The 27,641-nt window shown below is 44.9% G+C and overlaps 1 protein-coding gene and 1 non-coding gene across 5 annotated transcripts in view; both read left to right on the plus strand.

Moving 5' to 3' along the window:
- Positions 1-1,566: 1,566 nt before the first annotated feature.
- The window catches only part of Iars (isoleucyl-tRNA synthetase), a 47,962-nt gene continuing 21,887 nt past the window's right edge, over positions 1,567-27,641 (plus strand). The window contains exons 1-18 of one of the 4 annotated variants that reach the window (XM_021180376.2): positions 1,591-1,641; positions 5,984-6,068; positions 6,736-6,861; positions 7,503-7,659; positions 7,870-7,989; positions 9,808-9,890; positions 10,872-10,989; positions 12,355-12,502; positions 14,759-14,846; positions 15,405-15,465; positions 16,078-16,173; positions 17,169-17,291; positions 17,821-17,912; positions 18,829-18,927; positions 19,687-19,813; positions 22,157-22,230; positions 23,315-23,509; positions 25,533-25,619. In XM_021180376.2, coding sequence (XP_021036035.1) covers positions 6,743-6,861; positions 7,503-7,659; positions 7,870-7,989; positions 9,808-9,890; positions 10,872-10,989; positions 12,355-12,502; positions 14,759-14,846; positions 15,405-15,465; positions 16,078-16,173; positions 17,169-17,291; positions 17,821-17,912; positions 18,829-18,927; positions 19,687-19,813; positions 22,157-22,230; positions 23,315-23,509; positions 25,533-25,619 — 1,787 coding nt within the window. In that variant the 5' untranslated portion in view covers positions 1,591-1,641; positions 5,984-6,068; positions 6,736-6,742. The other 3 variants (XM_029468406.1, XM_029468407.1, XM_021180375.2) reach the window with 3 other exon arrangements.
- LOC115029167 lies at positions 3,649-3,781 on the plus strand. The gene has a single exon (XR_003834727.1). It is a non-coding gene; the product is annotated as a small nucleolar RNA SNORA84 (small nucleolar RNA).

Consider the following 27,641-nt stretch of genomic DNA (forward strand, 5'->3'; position numbering starts at 1 on the left):
GGGTTTTTTTGTGTAGCCCTGGCTGTCCTGGATCTCACTTTGTAGACCAGGCTGGCCTCGAACTCAGAAATCTACCTGCCTCTGCCTCCTCCTGAGTGCTGGGATTAAAGGCATGCACTACCACGCCCGGCGAAAGTTTTTTAATTACCTATTTTCTAGACGAACTGTTCCTTTACTTCCCAACAGTAGTTTATAGTGTTTCTCAATCCAATTTTTAAACAGCCTGGTCCAGTCTACACTACCTATGGGTACATAAGTTTCTTTCACTTTGAGCAGGGACCTTTGTTCTATTTTTTGCACGCTGATCAGAGTATAGACATGAGGTGAACCAATTGGCAATTTAAAGAATGCAAAGCCTAAAAACTTCAAATATTTCTGGTTAATAAGGATACTCATAATTAAGAAAGCAAGGAGCACAGGCAAACACTGCATCGAATTTTCGACACAGTAGGGCCTAGAACTGTTGAATAAAGCACTCAACAGTTACCAAAATGTTCTAAAACTCGCCGAGATTTCTACTTCATTTAGGCCAAATCCGGTTTTTTTGTTTGTTTTTGTTTTTCTGTCATTAATGAATAAAATAGGCACTTATTCACCTAATTAACGCTGTCAACTTAAGGCCAAAACTTTCTTTCACAGATTGGTGTCAAGGTTCTCATTTGTTGTAGACCGGATCTGAAGGGTACTAAGTAGATATATAATGATACATAAGCAAAATTTTGAAATGAAAAGAAGCATTGCAATGACATTCAATAAAGGGTTCAGATTATTGCCAGACCCTCCTCCCTTCTGCCATTTAACCACATGGTTAGTAGTCTCCAGGTTAATATGTACTGTTCCCAAAATAATTGTGGGAGTCCCTTGTCAGAAGTTTCATATGTAGCATAAATTTTAGATGCCATCACAGCTGGGAATCTAACTCAGTTGGCAGTGTGTGGCTATGGTGCACAAATGGCCGGCTTATCCACCGCACCATATAAAACCAGGCGTGATAGAACATTTCTGTAACTCCTATCGTGGAGGCAGAAAGTTCTGCAGTTCAAGGTCATTCCTTAGCTGCTTAAGAGTTCCGGGGCCAGCAGGAGATACAAGAGATCCTGAGATCTCAAATATACTCACATATATTTAATAATATTCACATATATTGACATATATTTAAGAATACTGGGGTTGGAGAAATGGCTCGGAGGTTAGGAGTACTGGCTGCTCTTCCAGAAGTCCCCAGTTCAACCCCAAGCTTTCACCGTTCTGGCTTAAAACGAATACATGCAGGCAGGAGACTGTGTACAAATAGATAAAATCTTTTAAAAAAGAGAGAGAGTACTGACAATATGGACCCAGGACGAAAGGGTGTATCTCGTTCATAGGCTTAGGAGGCAAAATCTTTGCCAAAGGTGAGTAGCCACTAACTTGCGGGGTTAGGGCTCTGGAGCGCCTTCTCCTTCCTTTGCAGGGACGCTCCCATCCTGCTCTGCAGTTATGCTCGGACCAATCGCCACACGTGTTGTTTGTAGGTGTTGGATGGCACACGCTGATTGGGCGCCGCGGAGGGGCTGAGCCTGGCACTGTCAGTATTGCATCACCTCCAGACGCGGAACGTGGTCGCAGGCTGCAACCTGAGCGAGCTCTCTGGGTTCCCAGGTAAGCCGCACCCTCTTGTCCTTCTGGGCCGCAGAGTGAGGCCCGCCCGTGTATCAACCTCCAGACAGCACGAGGCGGTGAGAAAGGAGCACGCTGCTTCTCACTGTGAGTGAGCTGTGGGCACAAAGCTATTTCCAGAGAGCCTTCGTGGAGGGAGAGACATTGCAGAACTCAGCTGCCCGCAGATTCTGGCCTGACTCATTGGGTGGAGGACTGAGATCCTTAGAAGTACCCCCGTCACATAGTGGGACCTTGGTGGCTTATGAACAGGGAGTTGTGAGAATGCAGCGTGATATAGTATCCGAGAGAAGATCGGAATCTGATTGAGGTCACTGCCAAGTTAGGTGTTTTAAAAGAACTAACCTAGGAGTCTTTCTGGAGTCTGGGCTTCTCCCAACTGTGCTGGGATTCGCGTGTACTTATCTCTGGGTACCAAGGTAAGTAGGTTATGCGCTGCACGCTTGTCCTGGGCTCACAGTATCTGGTAATGCAGTTTAAGCTCAGGGTCTCCTATAGGCTTGGACTGAAGGTGGACAGAGATTATACTCAAAGGTTTATATAAATCCATCCTGTCTGGACAGAAGATGAGGGGGTCGTTGTCATTTTGGCTTGGGATATGTTCATGATGAGTATGTGAAAGTATAACTTCGTTTTCAACCTCATGAATTTGTTCTCTTTTTTACTGTGTTAGAGAAATACGCAAAAAAAATTGAAAAACTCACAGAATGCAAACTAGTGTATCTGAGACTTGCTCTTTTGTTTCTCAGTGGATAGGTAGAAAGTATAGAGTTGGTCTTCTTTAACTACTAGTTCTGCACCTGGGCTTTCAACCAGCCAGTGCTCATCCTATGTGGTTAGGTCTGTAGTAGTGACATGTACTGTACGTGTACAAACCTAATTTCTTGGTCATTATTTCCTAAGCAATATAGTATAGCAATTGTGTATCTAGGATTTAAATATAGTAGGTATGATAAGTAATGTAAAGCTTAGTTAAAATACACGGGCAGATGCATGTAAATTATAGGCTAATACTATGTTTATAAGAGACTTGAGCATCCTTGTATTTGGGTATTCCAACAGATCCTGAATCCAGTACCCTGTGGATGTGGAGGGGCGTTTCTGTTTGACTGGCTTGTGTTTTATTGTTGTTGTTGTTGATGATGATGTCTTAGTCACTTGTTCCTCTGAAGAGACACCCTGAGTGACAATGAAATGCCATTTTTGTGGAACACAGTACACATGGTACATGAAACATACATGCAGATAATACCTGTGCACAGTAGAGGGATGAATAGTGGATCCCTTTAGCACAGTTAAAAGAGACATCAGGTGTAAAAAGTAAGATGATGATGTATGTCTCTCTCATGGAGCCTAGCCGGGCTTCAAATTGTCCTCCTGCCTCAGCCTCCCAAGTGTCAACATAAGCAGCAGCACCCATGGCATTGTGGGATACTTTCTCAAGATAAGTTGAGATCATCTTAAGCAAAGGTTGGTGGAAATAGTGTAGAAATAGCTAAACAAACAGGCAAGACTATGGTTCAGTAGCTGGAGTGCATGCCTTGTGTGCATAAAGTTCTGGGTTCGAGCCCCAGGCCCCCCAAAGCACACCTGTGAGCTGGAAAGTTGTGCACAGCACACCTTTGATCCCAAGACTCCAGAAGCAGAAGCAGGCTGAGCTCTCACCAAAACAAATACCAAGCAAACGCACAAAAACCTAAAACACTTGTAATCCCAACATTCAGGAGGGTAGAGGCCACCAGATCAGAAGGTCAGCGTTATCCTCAGCTACCCAAGGAGTTCAAAACCACCCTGAACTCTATGACTGGACTGCCCCAAAAGGGAAATGAAATCGCAGAGGAGGAAGCAGAGCTAAAATGTCCCGAAGGGATTACAAAATAAGGAAGAAAGGCTTGGATTGTGTGTGGAAGGAAAATGGATTTCTGTGCATAACCTGGTAGTTTTACTGGCCCTTCTCCACCCACATCTGCCTCCCCCCCCCCCCCAACTGCCCTGTGGTTGCTGGAGGCTGTTGTGCAGGTACGGTTCTCCAGTGGATACAATGGGCTAGAAAAACCCTGTGATTTATGCATGGGAGCTGTTTCTTCTCAGCAGCTGCCATAGCCCGGTCATTGGTACATTGTTCTTCCTTCAATGGTCTGTGCTGTTGCACCCCGCCTTTGTATTTTCTGGAACAACAGTGTGGTTCTTAGTCTTTGGAGAACCGCAGAGGCAACATAGGAAGTCCAGTAAAAGCTCTCCTCTTCTCAGAAAGTTTAGATCTCCTGTTCTTAACAGAGGGTGGGGTAGAAATCACTGGATCATCAGGGCACTGTGAGTGATAGTGTTTCAAGTGTGTTCAGCAGGAGCCTCTCCTAGGGATCTAACTTAAGTGACCCCTGATGAGTCTGCATTTCTGATGACTCCCAGAGACAAGAGCAGTCACAGCAGTCGATTAGAAGTGGCAAAATGAATGTATAGACCTAACATTCTCTTACCAACATCTTATTCACCGAACCAAAGGACCGTTGGTAAATCAATAAATGCAGAAACCTCTTTCTTTGAAAGGCTGAATCCTGAAGTAGCAGCTGATCCAAAACGCCATGCATCTCTCAGTAATGTCTAATTCTGTGCTATGGTTGAAATGGGCTATTTTAGGTAAATGTCCCACCTGTCTTGTTCTAGTTTTTTTTGTTTTTTGTTTTTTTTTTCCTATAATACACTCAAGAGATACTTGAATATGAAAAATTAATTAATGAACATTTAAGAAATATATCTTTCTTTATTTTGCTCTCAAACATTTCTGGTAGCCTCAGGCTTAAACTCCTCTGCTTTCAAGTCTGGTTGAAGCGTGTAGACCTTCTCGCCTAGATCAGCCTCACTTGGCTGCTGGGATTCCTGAGAACGTGGGTTTCTGTCTTCTCTGTTCTTTCATCATTAGCAACCCTTTCCCCTTCTTATTGAATTTTGGCTTAAAAATCTGGTCACCAACTTGTTTAGAATTTAAATGAGAATTCACACATGCATCATGCATATTAATAAATAAGGCAGGGTTTTTGTTTGTTTTGAAACAGGATCTCAGTGTATAGTTCTGGCTGGCTCGGAACTCAGTATATAGGCCAGGCTGGCCTTGAACTGCCTGCCTCTGCCTTCCAAGTGCTAGGAGTAAGGTGTGAACCACTGTGTCTGGCCTAAAGTTTTAAAAATACAAAAGAAGGAAAAAGGTGAAGTGTCTTAGTTTGGGTTTCTATTGCTTCGACGAAACACCATGACCAAAAATAAAAAGGGTTTATTTGACTTATATACTTCCATGTCTGTTCATCACTGAAAGAAGTTGAGACAGGAACTCAAACAGGGCAGGGTCCTGGAGGGAGGCAGGAGCTGATGCAGAGGCCGTGGAGGGGTGCTGTTAACTGGCTTGCTCCTCATGGTTTATTTAGCTTGCTTTCTTATATAACCCAGGACCACCAGCCTAGGGATAGCACCACATACAGTGGGCTGTGTCCTACAGACCTGCCTACACCCGATCTTACAGAAGCATTTTTTTTTTAACTGAGGTTCCTTTCTCAGATAACTTTAACTTCTGTCAAATTGACATAAAGCCATCTAGCACAAGAAGTGATTGAGGTAAGATATCCCTCTGGCCCCTACAAGCACCAGGACTTAAGTGCAAACACCAAGACAACTCCACAGAGGACTGTGTGGTGGTTTGTATATTCTTGGACCTGGGAATGGCACCATTTGGAGGTGAGGCCTTGTTGGAGTAGGTGCGTCACTGTGGGTGTGGGCATAAGATCCTCACCCTAGATGCCTGGAAGTCAGTCTTCCACTAGGAGCCTTTGATGAAGATGTAGAACTCTCAGCTCTGCCTGTGCCATGCCCGCCTAGATGCTGCATGCTCCCACCTTGATGATAATGGATTGAACCTCTGAACCTGTAAGCCAACCCCCAATTAAATGTTGTTTCTTATAAGACTTGCCTTGGTCATGGTGTCTTTTCACAGCAGTAAAACCCAAACTAAGGCCGACTGTATGCAGAATTTAGAATTTTTAAAATTCAACCATGAAAAGATAGTCTAACTTAAAGAGGGCAAAGGGCGGATAAACATTAATCTTCAGGTGATACACTCTGGTGAGAAGCACGGGATAAGATGTATGTGCTACCTTGTGCCCTGTGAGGTAGCTCCGATCTGAGGTTAGCGTGGAGTGGCGAGGAGGATACAGAGAAGTGGGTACCCCATTCGTTGCTGATGGGATGTAAATAGTGCAGTCCCTGTGGAAAACATTTTGGTGGTTCCTCAGAAAGTTAGAAACTGAGTTACATGCCCTATGAATTCTACTCACAGCTAGCCGTATACACAAGAAAGAAAACCTGTCCTGGTAGAAGATTGAACTTAATGTTCATAACAACCTTCGAAACTAGCCAAAAAGGTGAGTCAATTCAAATATGAAGACTGATGGGCTGATGAATAGTGGCAGAGCTGTATGGACTATGAGTGTTGTACAGCATGACTGACCCTTCAAAACTAAGCCCAACCACATGTAGGCAATTCATGTGAAAATTTCAGGGTTTGGTGCTGGTGGACGGGTGGTGGTGGTGGTGGTAGTGGTGGTGGTAGGTCTTGTTTGTTTGTTTGTTTGTTTGTTTGTTTAAGACAGGGTTTCTCTGTGTAGCCCTAGCTGTCCTAGGACTCACTGTGTAGAGCAGGTTGGCCCAGAGGTCCACCTGCCTCTACCTTTCAAGTGCTAAGATTAAAGGCGTGCGTCGCCACCGTCCAGCATGAACATATGAAATATGGACAAATGTTACAGAGTGAACAAGATTAGTTGCCACGGCTGAAGTAGAGAGAATGTGCTTGCTCATGGTTGTGGGAAAAATTGAAAATATTCTGAAGTGGTGATGGTTATATGCCTTTAAATATCCTAAAAATCCTATTCAGCTGACTGTGTATTATATATACATCAATAGCCAATAAAACTTTCACTTTAACACACACAGTGTGGACAGTCATGTGTATATGCACTTTAATAATTTGTTAGCCTGCTATTCCTAAATTAAGAATTGCTGTGACTGTTGCAAATTTGATTTCTCTTGCAGCAACAGAATGGTTCAACAAGTTCCAGAAAACATCAGTTTTCCTGCTGAAGAAGAAAAAATCTTGGAGTTCTGGTCCAAACATAACTGTTTCCAGGAATGCCTCAAACAGTCAAAACTCAGGCCAAAGTACGTGAGTTTCTGCAGTAAAGACAGACTCCTTACACAGAGCCTGCTCTTGTGCTGCACTCCCTTAATGCCCATCCTTCATTCACCTGTAAGTTCTCAGAGTCTGTGCCTTTCCGTACCGTAGGAATCTGGACAGGAACGGGCGAGTTCCTGGTTGTCAGAAGTCGTAGGAATGGAGATTATTTACCGCTTTCTTTCTTGCATTTACAATCATCTCTGCCCTCTGTGGCTGGGTCCTACAATATTTCCTGCTTTAGTCTCTATTGCTAGGAAAGACTACTAATGTCAAATCAGTGAATTCCTTATGAACCTTCCCTGTTGGAAAATGTTAGGATGGGCGTCCACTGCCCTGCTTCATTGATGAGGTACCTCAGGATCACTGGTAACTTGCTTATGTTTTGGAGATAATAAACGAAGAACAGATGACAGGATAGCAGTCCCCCCGGCTCTGTCTGAATGGCCTTTGTGAAGGCTGGACCTCCAGTAGATTTCTAATCAGCTATGTCTCTTTTCTAGTCCTATTGACTCCATTTCCCTACCCCTGAACATTTTATTTTCATATGATAGCTACTTGATGCAAAAATCGTCCTGGATGTCTGCTATTTTTTAAACGACTTGCTGTATTTTGTATTATCTGTTAGGTTTACCTTCTATGATGGGCCTCCCTTTGCTACTGGACTGCCTCACTATGGACACATACTTGCTGGGACAATCAAAGATATCGTTACGAGATACGCTCACCAGAGTGGGTTTCACGTTGACAGAAGATTTGGGTGGGACTGTCACGGCTTACCTGTGGTACGTCTGAGTCTCCAGTCCTGTGACGTTCTCACTGTCTGTGAATATATCAGGCGTTCCGTTTGAATTCTTTTCCATATTATTATGTATTGTGTGGCCTCGTGCTAGAGTTTCCTTTGCATGTATTTCTGTTAGCTGTTTTGGTTTCTGTTGCGGCTTACTTGTATTAGGTGTGGCTGTTAGCATAACCATCTTGCTTAATATTTTCAGGAGTACGAAATTGATAAGACACTGGGCATCAAAGGGCCGGAGGATGTGGCCAAAATGGGGATTGCGGAGTACAACAAGCAGTGCCGAGCAATCGTGATGAGATACTCCACTGAGTGGAAGGTATGCTGGGTGCTTTCAGAAGAACGAGCAGCAGGTCTGGCTTTGATGCGGGACTAGATAGAAATGGCTAAGCATCCTTCATGCTTTTTATGAAATATTCCCCAAAGTATGGCTGCCTGTGTGAGCTTGTGTCACGAGAGGAGCACTACATCCCAGTGTTGCTTTTGGTGTCTGGTTCTTTTTTGTTTTTCTCTCTATCCTCTTGCTATAGTCATATTCTCTTTAAAAGTCTCTGTACTTTGGGCTGGAAGGATTGCTTAGCGGTTAAAAGAACGGGCTACTCTTCAGAAGGTCCTGAGTTCCAGTCCCAGCAACCACATGGTGGCTCACAACCATGTGTAATGGATATAGGATCTGATACCCTCTTTTGTTATGTCTAAAGCCAGCGACAGTATACTCACTTACTTATATTAAATAAATAAGTCTTTTATTTTAATGGTCTCTGTATTTATCTCCTGGTGTTCTTGGTGGCCTAACTAATGCTCAAGTCCTTTTCCCCCAGGAGTCTGCGTGCTGGAGATACAGGCACTGCCCCGTTCTCTTTCTGGCCCTGCGTGCAGGTTGCCATTCCCTCTCCCACAGGGTTCTCCTTAATGCCCTTCTGTCATGACCCCTAGTGGCTTCGGCTTCTTGGCAGATAGAGTTCACTTTCATGCCTAATCCAGCAGGGGAATCTTGCTGGGGCGAATGCTGCCTTAATGTAGATCTGCTTTTAAAATCTGAACTTTTGTTTCTGATTCCCTCCCCGCCCCCCCCCTCCCCAACTTAATATGCAGACCAGACTGGCTCGGAACTCAGAGAGATCTGCCTGCCTCTGCCTCCCGAGTGCTAGGATTAAAGGTGTGTGTCACCATGCTCTTCCTGTTTCCAAAACTGTTTCAGTTTGAGAGACGCTAAAGCATATCACTGTCCACCTGGTATACAGCCATCCCCTATGCCGGCATCTGTCATTTTCCAGCTGCTGACATTGTCAGTAACACAAAGGCAGTTAATTAACATGAACAAAATACCTTCCTCTTGTACCACCCACCCATCTTTCTGATCCTGAAGTCTGTCCAGGATCAGCCACTGCCTTCAGTGGCAAGTCCTCAGTTTCCTTTGATGTACAGCATTGTTTTAGTGTTTCTTTTAGTCTTTTAGGACATGTCACTTTGGGGAGCAGGGGAGAAGGTGGTTGCTAGGGATTGACTCTATGGCATCATGCATGCATAACCAATTAATTATTCCCTTCATTAAGGTGCTGCCTGGCTTTTCCCTTGGTGAAGTTCAGGTTTTGCTTTGCAGTTATTAAGTATCCTATGGGAATACTATTTCTGTTATGCCTTCTCTTATGATACTTTCAGACATTAATTTTAGCAACTGTTGGTAAATTCTTCCTAGCTATAGTTATTTCTCTGATGTTCGCCAAGTAATAGTTGCTAAAAGACTTTTATCAATATAATTAATATCTCTGGGCATGGTGGGACACACCCATAATCTTAGTACTGGGAAGACAGAATGTGGATTATCCTAAATTTGAGGCCAGCTTGGTTTATATTTAACAGCTTTCAAACCAAAAATACACTGTGAATCCTACCCCCTCAATCCATAATGACTTAAGTAATTATTTACATTTAGAAATAAGAATATCTATGTATAAGAAATGAATGTTAAGAAAACTTGTTAACCTTAGGTGTTGTTTGAAATAATGTCTCAAACATTGTTGGACCATTGATTGATTGTTTTGATTTCCCCAAATACTCGTAGGTTGTGATAACAGAAGTAAAAAGTAGCTATGGTATTATCTCCTAATGCTACTCTAACATTCATGTTTTTAAGTCTACTGTTACCAGACTCGGCCGATGGATCGACTTTGACAATGACTACAAAACACTATACCCACAGTTCATGGAATCAGTCTGGTAGGTTAATTTTAAATTGTAGGAATGATAAACATTCTCTCGGGGGTCAGAGGAGAAGGTGCATGCCCGAAGAAGTTTGTTTACGAGTTCAGTATTTGTTTTTGGAGTAAATGTGATATATATCTTCTAGCTTTTTCTAATACCATGAAAATGATTTACGCCCCCACCCCCACCCCCGCACCCCATTTGTTTCCCCATAAAAATGGCATTTGGGCAAGTAGGAGACCCTACTCAAACCCTTACACATTGGGCAAATATTCTACCATTGAGCCCTGTGGGAGAGCATTTAATCCACTCATTACCGAAGTTGTGGGTAGTGGCCCACAAGCACAAGCCAAACTGGAGTAAGGCAGGGAGATCATGAGTTCAAGGCCTGCCTGCCTGCCTGGGCTACTTACTTAGTAAGAAAGACTCTGTCTCACCGAACAAAATTCCCTAGGGATATTTTAACTCCAGTGAAGGTTTTAACAAAAGAAAAGGCAGAATTGAGTAAGGGTCTGTTGCCTAGTTATTTAAGCATTATTTAAATGTGCCAAAAACCTGAAGAAAATTCCAAAATGCTAGTGGATGTTGGTAAAAAGTTGTTTTATCATAGCTCTAAGAATTTTTAGTGTAAAATCTGTATGCCAATAGTTACAGATTTATTAATTGATAATGTGTTATGCAGTGAGCACAAGTGTTTGCCTTTCTCAGTTGTTATAAATATCTTTCCATATCAGCAGATGGTGCTGGTGTGTGTGCTCCAGCCTTGCCCATGCTAAGACAAGCTCTACCGCTAAGCACCACCCCAGCCTCAGCAATAGCAATTATCATCTACATTTGACTGTTAAGTGTTTCTTACCAACAAGCTCCCAAATGGTGGATTTTTTTTTAATCCCCTCTTCTTCACCAGAAGAGAACTGTAGATGTTGGCGTAGAGGTCTGCATCTGAATGGCAGACTTTGGCCCTGTAGTTTAAAGCTCTATCTCTTGCCTTCCCAGGTGGGTCTTCAAGCAGCTGTATGACAAAGGCCTCGTGTACAGAGGCGTGAAGGTCATGCCCTTCTCCACTGCGTGTGGCACTCCACTCTCCAACTTCGAATCGAACCAGAATTACAAGGTGTGTGATGCACTGAGCACTGTAGTCCATGATGATTGTTGACCAATTACAATTAAGGTGACTGTATCCAGTTGTCCCCAACATGGCTGGTGGTGCCAGATGCCTGTTCTAAGGAGTGCTGATGGTACAACCACTCGCTGCATGGAGGCTGTGCTAGGTTACAGCGGGGTTATTTTCTTCCTGCTGGGTTTATCATGGACTCTGTATGATGGATTCTTTTTGTTTTGGCCATGTTCTCGTTTGTCTGTCAGTTTTTCCCGGTACTGTTCTTCGGGGATCCTGCCTTTGGTGACTTTATATTTTTCCTGGTACCTGTGGCATCCTTTGTTAAAGGTATTGGGAAGGGAATGTAATTGAGACGCTAAGCTGTGTTGCCATCTTTTTTCTGCTACACAGGTCTTGTGTCATTGGTACCGCTCTTTGTCATCTGAAGTAGAGCATCTCAGAACCTGGTCTGTCTCATGTCTCAGGTGTCTATACTCCCCCTTCACCTTGGCTGGTTTATGTGACCCTCATTTTTAAAGGGTTGGTAACTCTTTGGAAGCCTTGTTCGTGTCCAGGTTTGGAAACTGTCACACTTCAGAAGCATTTTCTCATCACGGTAGAGAATGTTTTTCCCGTTCCGTATGATCTTTTTATTTTTTTTAATATTTATTTATTATTATATCTAAGTACACTGTATCTGTCTTCAGATGCACTAGAAGAGGACGTCAGATCTCATTATGGATGGTTGTGAGCCACGATGTGGTTGCTGGGATTTGAACTCAGGACCTTCAGAAGAGCAGTCGGTGCTCGTAACCACTGTGCCATCTCTCCAGCCCCTGTATGATCTTTTTAGACCCTATCAGAGGGCTGGGATGATTCCTCTTTGTCTCCCAATTGCCTTTGTTATTGGCTCATGCATATTTAATAAAATATTTTAAACACATAAAAATATCTACTATAATATGCAGAAATAATCTTTATCCAACACAGTTTTGTTTTTTAACTCATTATATACTTGCCATAGTTTAGATCAGTGTAATCGTATAGCTTTCATTCTTGTTGGTTATGAGCCTTAGCCTTTAATGGCTGAGTCTTAATTCATACCCCTAAGTCTGCTGTTTGGTATTCCTCTTTTTTGTTGTTGGTTTTTGTTTTTGCTTTTTTTGTTTGTTTGTTTTTCCAGGCAGGGTTTCTCTGTGTTTCTCTGTAGACCAGGCTGGCCTCAAACTCCGAGATACACCTGCCTCAGCTGGGATTAAAGGTGTGAGCCACCACAGCCTGGTGTTTGAGCTCATTTTCATCCTAAAATGTATCTTAGTCCCCTTTCAGTTCAGTTTCCTGTTCTTCTGTGAAACACTGTTTCCCCTCAATGTCTTGCAGGATGTTCAGGATCCCTCAGTATTTGTAACATTCCCTTTGGAGGAAGATGAAAATACATCCTTAGTTGCTTGGACAACCACTCCTTGGACTCTACCCAGTAACCTTGCACTATGCGTCAATCCAGAAATACAGTATGTGAAGATCAAAGGTTTGTTGGGCTCATAGTAACTTGTGGTTAGTACTGATGAAGTAATTTTATATAGATATAAAAGCTTCCGATTTTATATAGATAGAAAATAATTCCATACAAAAATTTTTACCAAAGACAAGCTATAAAGACAGGTATAGTGACTCATACCTGTAAGTCTCAGCACACAATAAACTGGCAGGAACACTGAATCTGAGGCTATACCGAGCAACATAGCAAGGTCCTATCCCAAAACAAGGCAGGGTTGGGAAGACAAGAGGAGAGGATGGAACAGGAAGGCAGCCTGAAAAGATGCTTCGCTTCCGTTTGAAAGTGACACAGATTTTTATAATTTTCAGTTTTAATGGACGTTTTGTACGTCATTGACCTGTTCCATGGTAGTGAGTTCTTACGTTCTCAAGCAGGTCCTTCTTTAGAGATTTAGGTAATGGTCAGTACTTTTTGAGTACGTACACTTTTGGATTTGGAGAGATTGTAGGGAGGAAAGGAGAGAAAAGCACATTGGGCTGGGCGGGGCAGCGTGGGGCCGGGCCGAGGAGCAGCTGCTCTGGAAGCAGGTGAGGCATTGCTTCCGGAGTTGAGCATAAGTGGCCTAGTAGTCTGCCTCTGTTGAAAGCGGGATCTGGGTTTGGTGGCACATGTCCCTGGATGTTGGAGGCAGGAGAATAGAGTTTTTAGCCAGCCTTGCCTACCTGAGACCTTGTCTCAGAAAAGGAGAACAGGGGAGGAAGAGGAGCTGAGAGCAGTGAAGATGGGTGCTCGTTCAGACCCTGTGTTTGTGTCGACCCTGTTCATAGCAGCAGCCAAGGCATGGAAGCTGCCGTGTAGGTGCACGGGGAACGTGCTCCATCTTAAAATGTGTGTGGGTGGCCTTATTTGGTTTCTTCCTGAACCTTGGAGATGCCTGTTGAGAATAGCTGTTGTCCATATAGCTGTCATGTAGGTGCCCTACTCTGGGTCTGTTGTTGCTTCCCTAAGGGAGGTTTCATGCCAGTGGGACTTTTCCCGTGGCAACAGTGAGTCAGTGGGGCATTAGGGGGTTTTGGACAGATGTTGCAAACATAACTCTTGACTGTGTGCACACATGCACACCACCCCTATACTTACAGACTTTGTCTTATTCTTGTCATGTTTTATATAAAACGTGGGCTTAGCATATAGCAGTGCTTCTGTGACTTACTGCACCTGTGGGGGCAGTTTTTGAATGAACCACAAAGGTCCTTGAAGTGATCCGTGGAAACCGTTGGCGTGCCACGCTCTGTAGTGGAAGTTTAAGTTTCCGTACGCTTTTCTTTCCTGGGGCAGTGTGTCAGGGTCAAGAGTTTTGATGCCTATGCATTTGCTCTAGGCTTCCAGGGATGGTGCCCTCCAGAGAGGTTTTACCAAGGGGACACAGATACCTGCATCTTCTTAGTAATAGTTTTAAGGCAACTTAACTGTTCATCAGTTGACTTGTTAGAAGTGGTTTGTGATATCTTGATTCAAAAAAATCAGTGGTGGCATATGAAAGTGTCAGGGGCCAGGGATCTGGCTAAGTGGAGAGTGAGAGAGATCTTTATGTCCTACTGCACTGGATGATGGTCACAGTGTTATACGTGCACGTGCTGTAAGAGCCCCTAGAGGGTCCGCTTTGCTTGTTAGAAGATGAAGAGAAGCTAGTGCGTGTCTGTCTGTCTGTCTCTCTCTCTTACACACACACACACACACACACACACACACACACACTCATTACTGTGCACTGAGAGTCATCTGGATTACGACATCCAGTGAGTTCAGCCTCTGAGGGAACAAGAGCACAAGGATCCGTGACCGTGTGAGCCACCTGAGTTGTCAATGGAAGGTGCTGCTTGTTAGTTTTGAGACAGTCTCAGTTTAGTGCTCCACAGCCTGGAACTCACTATGTAGACCCAGGCTGGCCTGGAACTCAGATCCACTCCCAGGTGCCAGGATTAAAGGCCTGTGCCACCATAAAAAAACATTCACATATATTTCCTTTAGAAAGAGGAAATAAAGGTTAATTTTCCTAAATGGACTTGGACGTGCTCAGTAATGGCCACATACCCTACCGCCTTTGCTGTCTCAGCACATCTGGGTAGCAGTTCTGCCCAGCTTGGCAGTGTCCTCTCTGCGTCCAGGGCACACAGTAGGTACAGGTGACAAAGCTTCCTGGCACAAGAAATATATATGCCCGGTGTGTGTCTTCATAGTCAACCAGTCTGAGTGCCACCCATGTCCTCTTTTTCTTCCTTCTCTTAGATGTGGCCAGGGGAAAATTATTCATCTTAACGGAAGCCAGATTATCGGCCCTCTATAAGCAAGAGAGCGACTATGAGATACTTGAAAGGTGAGTGCTTGTACAGTTGATGCAGCGTTCATGTAGTGCATGTGTGTGTTAGGATGACTTGTCATCCTAGAGCTCTAGTGTTCAAGTCGAGTTTTAGGTAACAGCTATGTCCTAAGTCACACGTTTCTGTTTCCGTGACAGTGGCTGTGAGCCTCAGAGGTTGCTGCTGTACTCTGGCTGCAGTTTCATTACTTTGATTGATTTTGTTTGTTTGTTTGTTTGTTTTTGTTTTGTGTGTACATTATGTGTGGGTGGGTGTGCACATGTATGCCTTGGGTAAACCTCACGTGTCTTCCCCCATCACTTCTTGTTAGTCTAGAAACAGCTTTTTCATGGAACTTGGGCTTACCAGTTTAAGTTCAAGCCTGGAAGTCCCGTGGATCCCCGTGTTTCCTCTTCAGTTTGGGGGATTCCAAGTGCACACCACCGTTCCCAGCTTCTTACACGTGTTTCCAGGATCCAGACTCAATGGTCATGCCTCAGCAGGAAGCAGTCTACTTACTGAACTATCTCCCTGGCCTTATTGCTTTGATTTACAGATTTATCTTCTTTTTCAAGGTTTCCCGGTGCGTCTCTCAAAGGCAAGAAATACAAGCCGTTGTTTGACTACTTTATTAAGGTAAGTGTGGGGCTGCTTCGCTGTGACTCTCTACATCCATGTCTTCTTCGATCATCAGAGGGAGGTGATGAGTGGGACTCTTGTGGCCTCCTCACTAATGTTCCTGGGAATGTGTCTGAATCACAAACTCTGCTTTAGGATGAGAACGTTGCTCTCTTTGAATGAGTTGGAATTGTATCACCAACCAGCTCGATGACCACATCTCCAAGCTGGCCTTTTCCTTCCCCACCTCTCTGCCTTTGCAGTAAGCTCGTCTCCTGCTGTGAATGCTCTTGGCCCTTTTCTCATTGTGTACTGAGTTCAGTTCACTTTCAGGTCTCCCCCTCTCTCTCAGTGGTGTGTGTGTGTGTGTGTTCACCTTCATATACATGTGGGTGTGTGTACAGGTGTGCACACATGTGGAGGCCAGAGGTTGACATCAGGTCTTTTTGACTGCTCTCCACTTTAATTACCAAGGCAGGGTCTTTTGCCGAACCTGCAGCTTGTGTGTCTAGCCAAGCTTGTACCAGGGACTCCTAATTGGCTTGTCTTCTCTATTTACATGTTAATTTCAGAATTTCAGGTCTTTCTCCCTTGTATTTCATCTAACACTTGGCAACCTTTCTCTCCCAGTGTAAGGAGAACGGTGCTTTCACCGTGCTTGTCGACCACTATGTGAAGGATGAAGAAGGCACGGGCGTTGTGCACCAGGCTCCTTACTTTGGCGCTGTGAGTACCATACCCTTGCAGTATTTATGGGAAGTAAATATCAGTGACCACTGTTCCTGGGTTGCTGAGTCACGACTCTCATTAAACTTCTTTGATTTGCCAAGACCAATGGAATCTTTTTGTCTGGCTCCTTGTCCCCAAATCTGTACCCGAAGTCCACATTCTTGCTGATTTCTGGAAGCAGGTCAAACCCTGAGGTGTTGTCAGTCCTAATACAGTTGTCTGCCTTCCTGGCAGTTTTCTGGCGAGGTCGAATGAGCAAATGCAGTGCAGTGCTCAGCATCCCTCACATGCAGCATCAATTAGTGTCACGTGGATCCACTGATGAAGCATCGTGATATCGTGGTGTAACCTAGGAGAGCTCTGCCACCTGAAGTCTGTTTCCCTAGTAACAGGCATCCTTACTGTGAGATCAGTACCGTCATCTTAGGATGCAGTGCTGTATGTCTGTCAAGCGTTGTGCCTTCCCACCACACGGGCTTTCGTTATCCAGATAGGCATGTATATCATTACAAATAAAATGTAACTTAAGGGAGGGCTTTTGGTTTTCATTTTTGTTGTTATTTTAGTGGGTGGGTTTATTCGGTTTTGTTTTGGGTTTTTGAGACATGTCTCACTATAGTCTTTATTCTTGACTGTCCTGGAACTCACTAGGTAGACCCTTGAACTCGGGCCCACCTGCCTCTGCTTCCTGAATGATGGGATTAAAGATGAGCACCACTCCACCCGGCTGTGGTTGAGTTTTAAAATGTTCATGTGTGGTATGTAACGGTTGAGATGACTGGGCTAGATAATGTAACTGCAGTTCAGCTGTAAGGCCGAGATTCTATAGGTGGTCCTTAAGTCACCACAGTTCGAAGTAGAAGGTTGCTTAGATGTATGCAAGACAGTATTGAAAATGTACTTACAAATCTATATAAGTCCAAGCTTTCCTTTTTCCTCACACATATACTGAGACACTCTTATCCCCCAGCCTGTGTTCTTGTCTGTCTCAGGATGATCATCGTGTCTGTATGGACTTCAACATTATTCAGAAAGACTCAGTCCCTGTCTGTCCTGTGGATGCTTCAGGCTGCTTCACAGAGGAAGTGACACATTTTGTGGGGCAGTATGTGAAGGTCTGTGCTTTGTGTGTATGGAAGGTGTAATCTGTCTCTTCACGCTTAGAATTACCATAGACATTTAAAGTTTTAAGCACTTAAAACAAGGAAAGACAGCTATTAGCCACACTCGGAGGGTCTGACATGCTTAGACGGGGGAGCACGCTGTGGTTTCATCAGTAGGGGTTGGGAGCAGTACACTGCAGTCTGACCTGGCATGGCCTTCTGATGCTCAGGCAAACTCTCGTGTTTGAGAACCTCAGTGCCCGAGATGTTACAGATCCATGTTCAGATTGCCTAAGTACGTCAACAGCAGAGTAGCTTTCTGGATTTTGTGCTTAATGTTGTGTTGAGGGTGAAGCCGAGTGGCTCATGCTTCTCAGGCTTCTCTCCTTCTAGCCGTGCCTCCAGCCCCAGAACAGATGTTTTCAAAAGACATCAATTGTTTGTGCCTTTTACCCATTATAAAAGATCAGATCTTAGCCAAGTATTTATATTGTTAGTAAGTATGCCAAGGTGTTTTAGTGACTGACTAATTTATTAACAGGATGCTGACAAAAATATCATTAGGATGTTGAAGGAGCAGGGCCGGCTGCTGGCGGCAGGCACGTTCACTCACAGCTACCCTTTCTGCTGGAGGTGAGGCCGCTGAGTGCTCTGGTGGTGGGGCTTCTCCTCTACGCTGTGCGATAACCAAGCCTCAGTATAAGAGCATCCTGTAAATCTTCAAATGAATGTACTCTTCAGTGTCCTGAACTTTGTCCCCACACTTTCTCTCTGTGCCCCAGTTCTATCATCAGAAGAACCATTTTCTTCTCTTTCTTTCTTTTTTCTTTTTTTTTGTTTTGTTTTTGTTTTCTTCCTTGTTTGGTTGGTTGGTTGGTTGGTTTTTGGAGACCCGAGTTTTTCTGTGTAGCCCTAACTGGCCTGGAACTCTTCCGTAGATCAGGCTAGCCTGAAACTTAGTGCTCCCCCTGCTTCTGAGGGCTGGGATTGAAGATGTGCATGCTCGCTCGCCCTCAGAAGAGCCATTAAAAAAACTGTGTGTGTGTGTACGGTGTGTGTGCACGGGTGTCAGTTTTGGGTCCTCTGCAAGAGCAGCAGGCATTCTCCAACTGCTGAGTCGTCTCTCCGGGCCCCAGCTTTGTTCATCTTTTGTCTTTTATCTTCCTGGGTTTCATTTGAAAGGAGACAGGAGACTCGGACATCTGTGTGTTTAGTTTTTCAGTGGCTTGCTTGCTTTGTGTGTGAGTACTCCTATGCGTGTGCCTACAGGCCTTGGCATGTCTGTGGAGGTCAGAACAAAGCATAGAGATCTGTTCTCTCCTTCCACCATGTTGGTTCCAGGGATGGAACCGAGGTTCATCAGGCGCGACAGCAAGTACTGTTACTCTCTGAGGCATCTGCTGATCTGGACGCTTGTAATCTAACATAAAAGTTACTGTCAGCAGAAGGCTGAGTAGGTGAAGTGATGCTGATTAGAAATTAGAATCAGTCTTGCCCTTGGTACCAGTAGGCCGCTGACTGACTAGTGGAATCTGTGTTCTGGTCCCAGGTCAGACACACCCCTCATTTACAAGTCTGTGCCCAGCTGGTTTGTGCGCGTGGAGCACATGGTGGACCAGCTACTGAAGAACAACGACCTGTGCTACTGGTGAGCATGCTCCTCCTCCCTACTGCCCTTTACATGTGCTGAGTGAGGATAGTTCAAATACTCGCCATCTCTAATCGTTTATCACAATTTGTAATTGTCTTTATTTGTCTAGGAAAACAGAGTCATATACAGCTAAAGTAATATCTGCTTATGATAGAAGATGTAAGAACTCATTGTCTTTGTAAAGCCCACTAGATATAAGCAAGTGTTACTTGTGCATGCCTTACAGGATGAATTGGCTTTGGGGAAAATGTCTTAGCCAGACACTTTTAGTCCTGGAACTCGGGAAGCGGAGGCAGGCAGACCTCTGAGTTCCAGGACAGCCACAGTGAGGCCCTGTTACAAAAACAAATGAACAAATGAACAATCTTGCTATACTCAGACTGTTAACTTTCCTATGATGAAGACTAGTGTGTGTGTCTGCCAGAGCAGTTTATTTGTAACGAATTTGGGTGTTTGAGCCCCTGGTATGTGGATCTCTTCTGCCCTTGGCTTTACACAAAGCCCAAGCACAGGAACCTTTGTCCTCCCCAAGTGTTCTTCACTGAGTGGCCAGCCTACCTCATGAATAATCAAATAGGCAAAAAAGAGGCTTCCCAAACATGTGCTCTGCTGTCTTTTCAAAGGATGTGCTAGACGTGAGCCCAGCATAGTGTTTCCACAAAGCGTCACACAAAGGCTTGTGGTGGCAGCCTAGTTTATAATTTTTACCTAGTCTAGTACTCCTGCATGACTGTCCATGCCATCCCTCTGTGACAGGGTCCCAGAGTTTGTACGAGAAAAACGGTTTGGAAATTGGCTGAAGGAGGCACGTGACTGGGCAGTTTCCAGAAACAGATACTGGGGCACCCCCATCCCACTGTGGGTCAGTGAAGACTTTGAGGAGGTGAGACTGGGCCTTGTGTTGCTTGACTGTTGCTGAAGTTCTTTGTCATGTTGTGTGACTATGGTGTTAAAAAGTGTGGACTCTGACTGTCTGAATTCCTTTCTAGAATGATCACGCAAGACAGTCTGTTTAGGGGGTTACTTTTTATTTAAGTGCAGATTTGAATTTTTATTCTGTAAAATGGAGAATAAATAGTAATTTTTTTTTCAGGAAATCAACATATTAGATAGTGGGTGGGTGTTGCTTTGATTTCCCCCATCCTGTGTCACAGCATTGCGTTCTAGAGCTAACTTCACGGTCAGCTGACTCCCATCGTGGGGATGCACACCTGTAATCCCAGCACTCGGGAGGCAGAGGCAGGTGAATCTTCCAGTTTGTGCCCACCCCTGAACTCCACAGAAAGTTCCAGGCCAGCAGCCAGAGGGATATACTGGGACTCTATCTAAAAAGAAAAAGGAAAGAAAGTTAAACTGACCTTATGAGAAACTGGAGAAGAAAAAACATCCCAAGCATTGTATACCTTAACTTTTGAAACCCCGTTTGATTTATGTGAGTCTAGATGCGTCCACTAGCATAGGCAAACACAATTCCATGGCAGAGCCTTCCTTCTGTCCTGTGTGGAGAGCAACGCCCTGGGGTGTAGCAGATTCCATACAAGGACATGAGAGGCAACAGCCAAATTACTGAGTCGGAAACCTTTTAGGACTGAAGGGAAGGAGCAGAGAAAGCCCCGGGTGCCCAAGAAGCAGAGGCCTTTCTCTATGTGAAAGCACGAAGCCTCCTGCTGATCTGATCCCTCTCTGTCAGGAGGGCCTCGTTCCCTGCCTGGTCCACCTATCTCCACCCCAGTTCTTTACCTGAGTATGATCATCCTAACTCCTTGTGAATTAGGCCACTTTTATTTTTATTATCCCCTCAGCACAATAATTTAGTTCTAGCCTTTGATTGGAAAGATGACAGATTAAATAGCAAGATCCAGGCACAAGGAAGAAAGTAAGATGCCATTGGTTGGGCTGGAGAGATAGCTTAAAGGTTAAGAACACTGGTTGCTCTTCTAGAAGCCCTGAGTTCAATTCCCAGCAATCACATGGTGGCTCAAGACCATCTGTACTGGGATCTAATGGTCTTTTCTGGTGTGTCTGAAGACAGCTACAGTGTACTCAAATAAATAAAATAAATAACTAAATCTAAGGAAAAAAAATACCATTGGCCAATAGTCTAATGCCACAGCACTCCGGTCAAGTCAGTCTGTCAGGCAGGGATGCCTAAAAGCTGCTCATGAGGAAAAGAGTTTCACGGAAACTCCCTCCTGGAGTCTGGCGTCCTCTCTAACCCATAAATTAATTTTCCATTCCCGAGTTAGTCTAGTGTATGGATCCACGTGCTCTCTATTAATCTTACCCTATTATAAGTGCCTTTTAAGATTGAATTCTGACATAGCTAAAGCCTCTCCCAGTGTTCCAAGATCCCAGAAAGCAGCAAGGAAGTTTAACCTATTCAGTAACTAATTAAGCATTACAATAAGACGGGGCTCAATGGCTCAACTGGTCTGCAGAAAGAGCCTGGGAATCTCACTGAGATAGAAATCTTTAGTACAGGCTACATTCCATACCTATAGCAAGTTGATATACTCTCCTGACAAATGGAGATTCTCCAGACAAGTTAAGAATTAGCAAGGCCTAGGAATTTAGGGGTTCATGACACTACATTATTCTTGAGGCCTGCCAAGAGTAAAAACCCCCTGGTGCTATTAACACTAAAGTGTGAAATTCTTGCCTGTCACTAGGCTGATCCTAGGCAGGGCTGTTAATCTCTATTGTAAACATTTGTTTGGTTCCTGAAATTCTTTTCGCAGTCATTCTCTTGTGTTTGGAAAACTTCAATGTACCTTGCCTGATGTAACTTGCAATCCCTGGTAGTTTCTATGCTATAAAAAGTCCGATGCTCGACTTGACAATACATTCAGATTCAACACCTCTCCTGTGTGTATCTGTTTGTCAATTCCGACACTTTGCCCACCTGCCAGAGAGACCCGTTCCACGCAGACACAGGGACCCAGAGGGTCTGCGGCAGTCTAAGACATTTTATTTATTTTAGGCAGAGATTGATTATGATAAATCCACAGGAATGCCTGTTGAGGTGGTGGCTGTGGGTTTAGGGGCCTGTGCTGCAGACCTGCAGAAGAGGAGTCACGGGAACAAAGCTAGCACTGGCTGCCCTGCTCAGAGTGCTCCATTAGCCCACTTGTAAAGAGAGTTAGGTTTCTACAGCCATACAGCCTAAATGACCTCAGCACATTCTCCTTGGCTCTGAGAAGTTCCTGTCATCTTCGGTTTTTGACAGGTAGTGTGCATTGGATCAGTGGCCGAGCTTGAAGAATTGTCGGGAACAAAAATCTCAGATCTCCACAGAGAGAGGTCAGTTCTGACTCACTGCCCTGCTGTCATCCTGATAAGGCCGTCTCCTGGGAGTTACAGAGCCATGCCTACTAGCTACTTGGTTGATGAGCCACGTTAGTTTGTGGTGTGCACCCTCCCTCCTTGATCGAAATGCCACATAACTTTCTTCAGTACATGACCTTTCAGATTGAGGGCCCCTCGTGGTCTCAGCCTTTGGGGACAACTGTGATACCTTTTTGAGACAAGGTATCACAGTGTAGTAGCTCTTGCTGTATGGAAGTCACTTCTAAGGCCATGCTGACCTTGATCTCATGGAGACCCACCTGCCTCTGCCTCTGCCTCCTGCCCCAGGGCGAGGTGAAAGGTGGCGGCCACCCCTCCAGGCCTTGTGCACTTTTCCACTTGTGTGTCTTCTGAGAAGTGCATCGTTAGACAAATCCATTCACTGAGCAAAAACCTAGATGGTAGAGATAGGTTCATCACTCCGGCCCATTCATACAGTCAGGATACTTAGATGTGAATGTGAATAGGTGTTGGTAGCATAGCATGGCAAACAGTTTTACAGGAGGAGTAAGTACACCCTGGTACTTAAAGTAAAAGCCAGGCATGATGGCTGAAATCAACAGTCAGGAGACAGAGGCAGGTGCAAAGAGTTCAGAGCCCTTCACAGCTGTATAGCAAGTTCAAGGCCAGCCTGGGCTATGAGGCCCTGCCTCAGAACTAGGAAAAAAAACAAAAACAAAAAACCAGTATGGTCGATACATAAACTGATTGTATAGTTGTTTATGGGTCACCCTTAACCCCTGTGAGTCATGCGAACTCTCATGTGCTGTGCCTCTTCTTGCTGCACAGTTTTATTTGCATGCTGTCATTAGGAACATAAAAATAAAGCATCATGTCACATCCCCCTACCCCCGTTGATGTCAGTAGTCAAAAGAAAAACTTCAGCTCCCTTATAATCTTCTAGGACCACCACTGTACATGTAGTCCCCCACTCACCAAAGTACTGTAGCATGACACATGAATGTGGGCTTGTCAGATCAGCCTCTAAACTGTTAAGTTCTTCCCAGTGAATAGAACTGACAACTTTTCTGTTTGTCAGCATCGACCACCTGACCATCCCATCCCGCTGCGGGAAAGCACCCTTGCGGCGCGTCTCTGAGGTGTTTGACTGCTGGTTCGAGAGTGGAAGTATGCCCTATGCCCAGGTCCATTATCCGTTCGAGAGCAAGCGTGAGTTTGAGGATGCCTTTCCTGCAGACTTCATTGCTGAAGGCATCGATCAAACCAGAGGATGGTACGTTACTCACGGACGTGGGTCCCGCCTTTCTTCAGGTGTTTCTGTTGGTTTTGCTTTACCAAACATGAGTTTCTTTTTTTTTTTTTTTTTTTTTTTTTTTTTTTTTTTTTTTTTTTGTTTTTCGAGACAGGGTTTCTCTTTGTAGCCCTGGCTGTCCTGGAACTCACTCTAGACCAGGCTGGCCTGGAACTCAGAAATCTTCCTGCCTCTACCTCCTGAGTGCTGGGACTAAAGGCGTGCACCACCACGCCTGGCACCAAGCATGAGTTTCTAAATGCCCACATGCCTCTGCCTGGTGCTTATGCAGAGAGGAGACAGTGTTCTTCCCTCTGCCCTTCCCATCAGCATGGACACCACCGTGTCTTTCCAGTAGGAATCTCTGCCACCACAAAGCTATACTGTTACAGTCTGTATTATTTCACACAGTGGAATATATCTCTATGGTAAATTAAAACAAAAGAAAAACTTCAGCTCCCTTATAATCTTCGTATATATTATTTAAAATCTGTTTATTTAAAATCTTTTACTCAGACTTTAAATGATCTTTACAGTGACATAAGGTTGGGTGCTAGAAATTAGAAGGTAATTGGGAATGTGTTCAAAATTTAAGTCTAGTCATTATGTGTTCACATTCTAAAAAAAGAAACAAACAAAACCCCAGGTACATGGAGAGATTTTGGTGTTCGTTTCATGTAGTCGGTGCCCTGTTTGTAGCGGTGTTGTCATGCTCACTGGGAAAAGGTCACTCACCCTCTTCTCATGTGCAGGCTTTGTGTTCGGACGCTCACTCAGGGCAGTCCTTGCTGATGGTACCGCAGAGTTGCGCTTGAAGAACCGCTGCTGTGGTCCTCTGCTCCTCCCATTTGAATCTATTAGAGGGTCCTCCAGGAACACATTTCTTAGGGTTCTTTTGTTCTTTAATGTTTTTTTTAATGCATGTATATGTGTGTACACACTCGAGTGGCTTGTGCATGTAAGTGCAGTGCCAAGGCCAGAAGAGGGTCTGATTTTTCTGGTATTAGAATTACAGGCTGCTGTGAGCCGTGTGATATGGGTGCTGGGAATTGAACTTTAGTCTCTGAAACTACTCCTCTTACTTCTCTGGCCCCACAGATGTCTGTGTTCTAAGGAGGGCCAGCTTACTCAATAAAGCATAAGCAGGCTTCTCTAGGAAGTGAAGTCTGGCCATTGGTAAACTCCCCTGGCGGTTTGCTTGTCCTCTCTGTCTGCTTCCTGTTTCCTTTTATTGCTTGAGCTGCCTCCAGGACACCAGGCAGCATCCTGTGGAACAGAAAGGGATGTTAGGACGGATATTTGTATCGGAGTATTTGGTCTGAGCTCTGGTCTTCTTCAGTTTGCATTTCTTGATGCTCTTGAAGTACAGGAGCAGGTCAGGGTAATGCAGGAGCATTGCCTCTCTAGTAGAGGAAGCGAGTCCGTGGAGTAAGAGTATCCCAGGCTGTGAGCACTGCCCACGGCAGAGGCTTCTGACCCTGCAGAATGGAACCGTTTCCTGGTTCTACGGTCTGAGTGCATTTTGAGTTTTGTTATGCCATGGTCTGTGCCACAGGATCTCACAGGAAACATGACCCCTCTCCTCTGGCCACTCTGGAAGTCCTGGGTGTGCCTTATATGTGGCCCATGGTTTCTCACTGCAAGCTTTTGTTTTAAGAAAATTTTGTTTTGCCAATCAGACTCTTAACTTTGAGTGATCTGTTGTGGGCATGATGCAGCTGTAGCTATCACTTGGTACATGATTATCAAGATGTATAATACAGGCTTGGCCAGGTGGCCCAGCGAGTAAATGCACTGGTCACCAAGTCGGACAACCTGAGGGGACTCTTCAGGACCCACGTGGTGGAAGGAGAGAGGCAACACTCACATGTTGTCCTCTGACCTCCACTTTAAGAAGTATAAAGAATCAAAGCTAAAAGTCTAGTGAGTAAATATACATTTTCCTGTGCTTGGATTCCGTTTCTACCTTTAATGAATGATTCTGGCTTTTTTGTTGTTTCCCCAGGTTTTACACCCTGCTGGTGCTAGCCACAGCGCTCTTTGGACAGCCACCTTTCAAGAATGTAATTGTGAATGGCCTCATCTTGGCAAGGCAGGTACACCCACCCCCTCTGTAGCCATGTTCTGACTGGCCCTCACCACAATTTCTCTGTAAAGAGAGGAACCTTGATCCCCACTGCCCCTTTCCTTCTAATCTCATGCTGGTTTGGCTGTTGAGACAGGGTTTCACCATGCAGCCTGGCTGCCTTAGATCTTAATCTTGTAGACTAAGCTAGTTTCAACTCACAGAACCCTGCCCGTTTTCCAGCTCTGTATACCCGGCTCTAACTTCTTACGTTCCCTCTAGTTTAGTTTTTTTCAGTGTTTTGTTTTCCTGAGGCCGAGCGGCCTCGGCAGGTTTACCTCCCTCCCACCAGTCTGAGCCTTTCCAGCACTGCGATTACAGGCGTGCACTATGATCTCATGCTCTGCCCCTGCTGTGTGTGGAGCCCTCGGCCACTGCAGAGGGACAACCCATCTGAGGCCAGGAGGAAGCCTGGCTCAACACTGCGTAGCTGGTGTTGGTGCACACGTCTAGAGTCTGACACCAGGCAGTTGGTTTTAGACATATTTAAAGTACAATTTCGGAAGAAAGTTTTCTGGGAACAACCACCTCTAAAGCTTAAAGCGTGGTTGTTTGGGAACTGTTTGGCAAAGTATATGTGACCTCTACTAGGAAGAGTGGTTTTATAATTTAAGGGCCCCAGATCTGGTATTTATTGTCTGGGTCATACACTCAGCCTAGAGATCACCAAGCTATAAAGTACATGTGACATCTCCCCTAAGAGTAGGCTCTCCTCATTGAGAAACAAAGATAAAGGTCTAGGAAGAAGAATCTGGGATAAACTTAATAGTCTGGGGGATTCGGGTGTGGTCTGGCCCCACCCACACTCATACATATATATATATATATATATACACACACACACACACACACACTCACACCACACAGATCACTAGGCTGTCACCTGCATCGTCTCCCAGCCTGGGTGGAAAGGGGTGTACACATCCTTCCCTTGCAGACTGTCACACTGTGTGCTTAACATTCCTGGTTTCCCCAGTGCTTATCTGACTGCTGAGACCAAGAAGTACAGGAGAGGCTGCAGGCATTTGTGCCCTTGTGCTCCTGTTTTTTTAATACTCTTGTCCCATCCATCTCTGTGTAGCTCCATAAATCTTAAGTAGGAAGACTCCATTGTGGTAGACAGAGCGAGACAGGCACCAGACAGTGGTCGTAGTAGCACAGTGCTTCTAGTGACGTCACTAGCAAGAGATAAGGTGACTTAGCTGAGTGTTTCCTCAGGTTCGTTGGTGGTCATGTCTCACTGTCTTTACACTCCTGACATGGATTTTTACTGTCATCTTTGTAACATGAGGAAATGTGGGGAATTGCAGGCTGGTCTCCAGTCGAGCTGAGTTCTGAACCCCAATGGTCATAATTCACCTACATGACACGGTAGACGTTCCCTCATACTCCTGGAACTCCTGCCCCTGCCTAAGGTACCACCTCCCACGGCCCCCACAAGAGAAGCATGGTCAGTAGTCAGGTAAGCAATGGCCCAAGCTTCTGACCTTCAGGCTAAACTCCTCCCAGTTACCTAGCAACAGTGAAGACCATAAAAAGGGGTGCTCAGCCCCCACCAAGCTCTCTTACTCTTACTCCTTTGTTCTTTTACCTCTCACCTGTCTCTCCTCTTCCTGTTCTCTTTGTCTTCTCCTCTCCTCTCTCCTTTCTCTTTCTCTCTTTGTCTCTCTTTCTCTCTCTCTCTCTCTCTCTTTCTTCTCTCTTTCTCCTGCATTTCTATAATGAAGCTCTTAAACCGTAGAGAGTCTCTGCCCTTCAAGTTCCGTTGCGCACTCTGGTCAGTGTTGGGAACTTCTTCCCCTACTCCCACTCTCCCACAACCCTGGTGGCTTTAGCAAAGTAGCTCCCTCCGGGGGGGTCCCCAGGTAGAGCTGCCCCTTGGCCGCCCCCTGAAGAGTTGGATAGAGGAATGGCCACCCAGGGATGGATGAGTGGACAGCGTAGGTAGCATCCCTCCCACACCTGACTGACCAGAGAATAGGGAAACTC

This window comes from Mus caroli, chromosome 13 (genome assembly GCF_900094665.2).
Source record: "Mus caroli chromosome 13, CAROLI_EIJ_v1.1, whole genome shotgun sequence".
Lineage (NCBI taxonomy): Eukaryota > Metazoa > Chordata > Mammalia > Rodentia > Muridae > Mus > Mus caroli.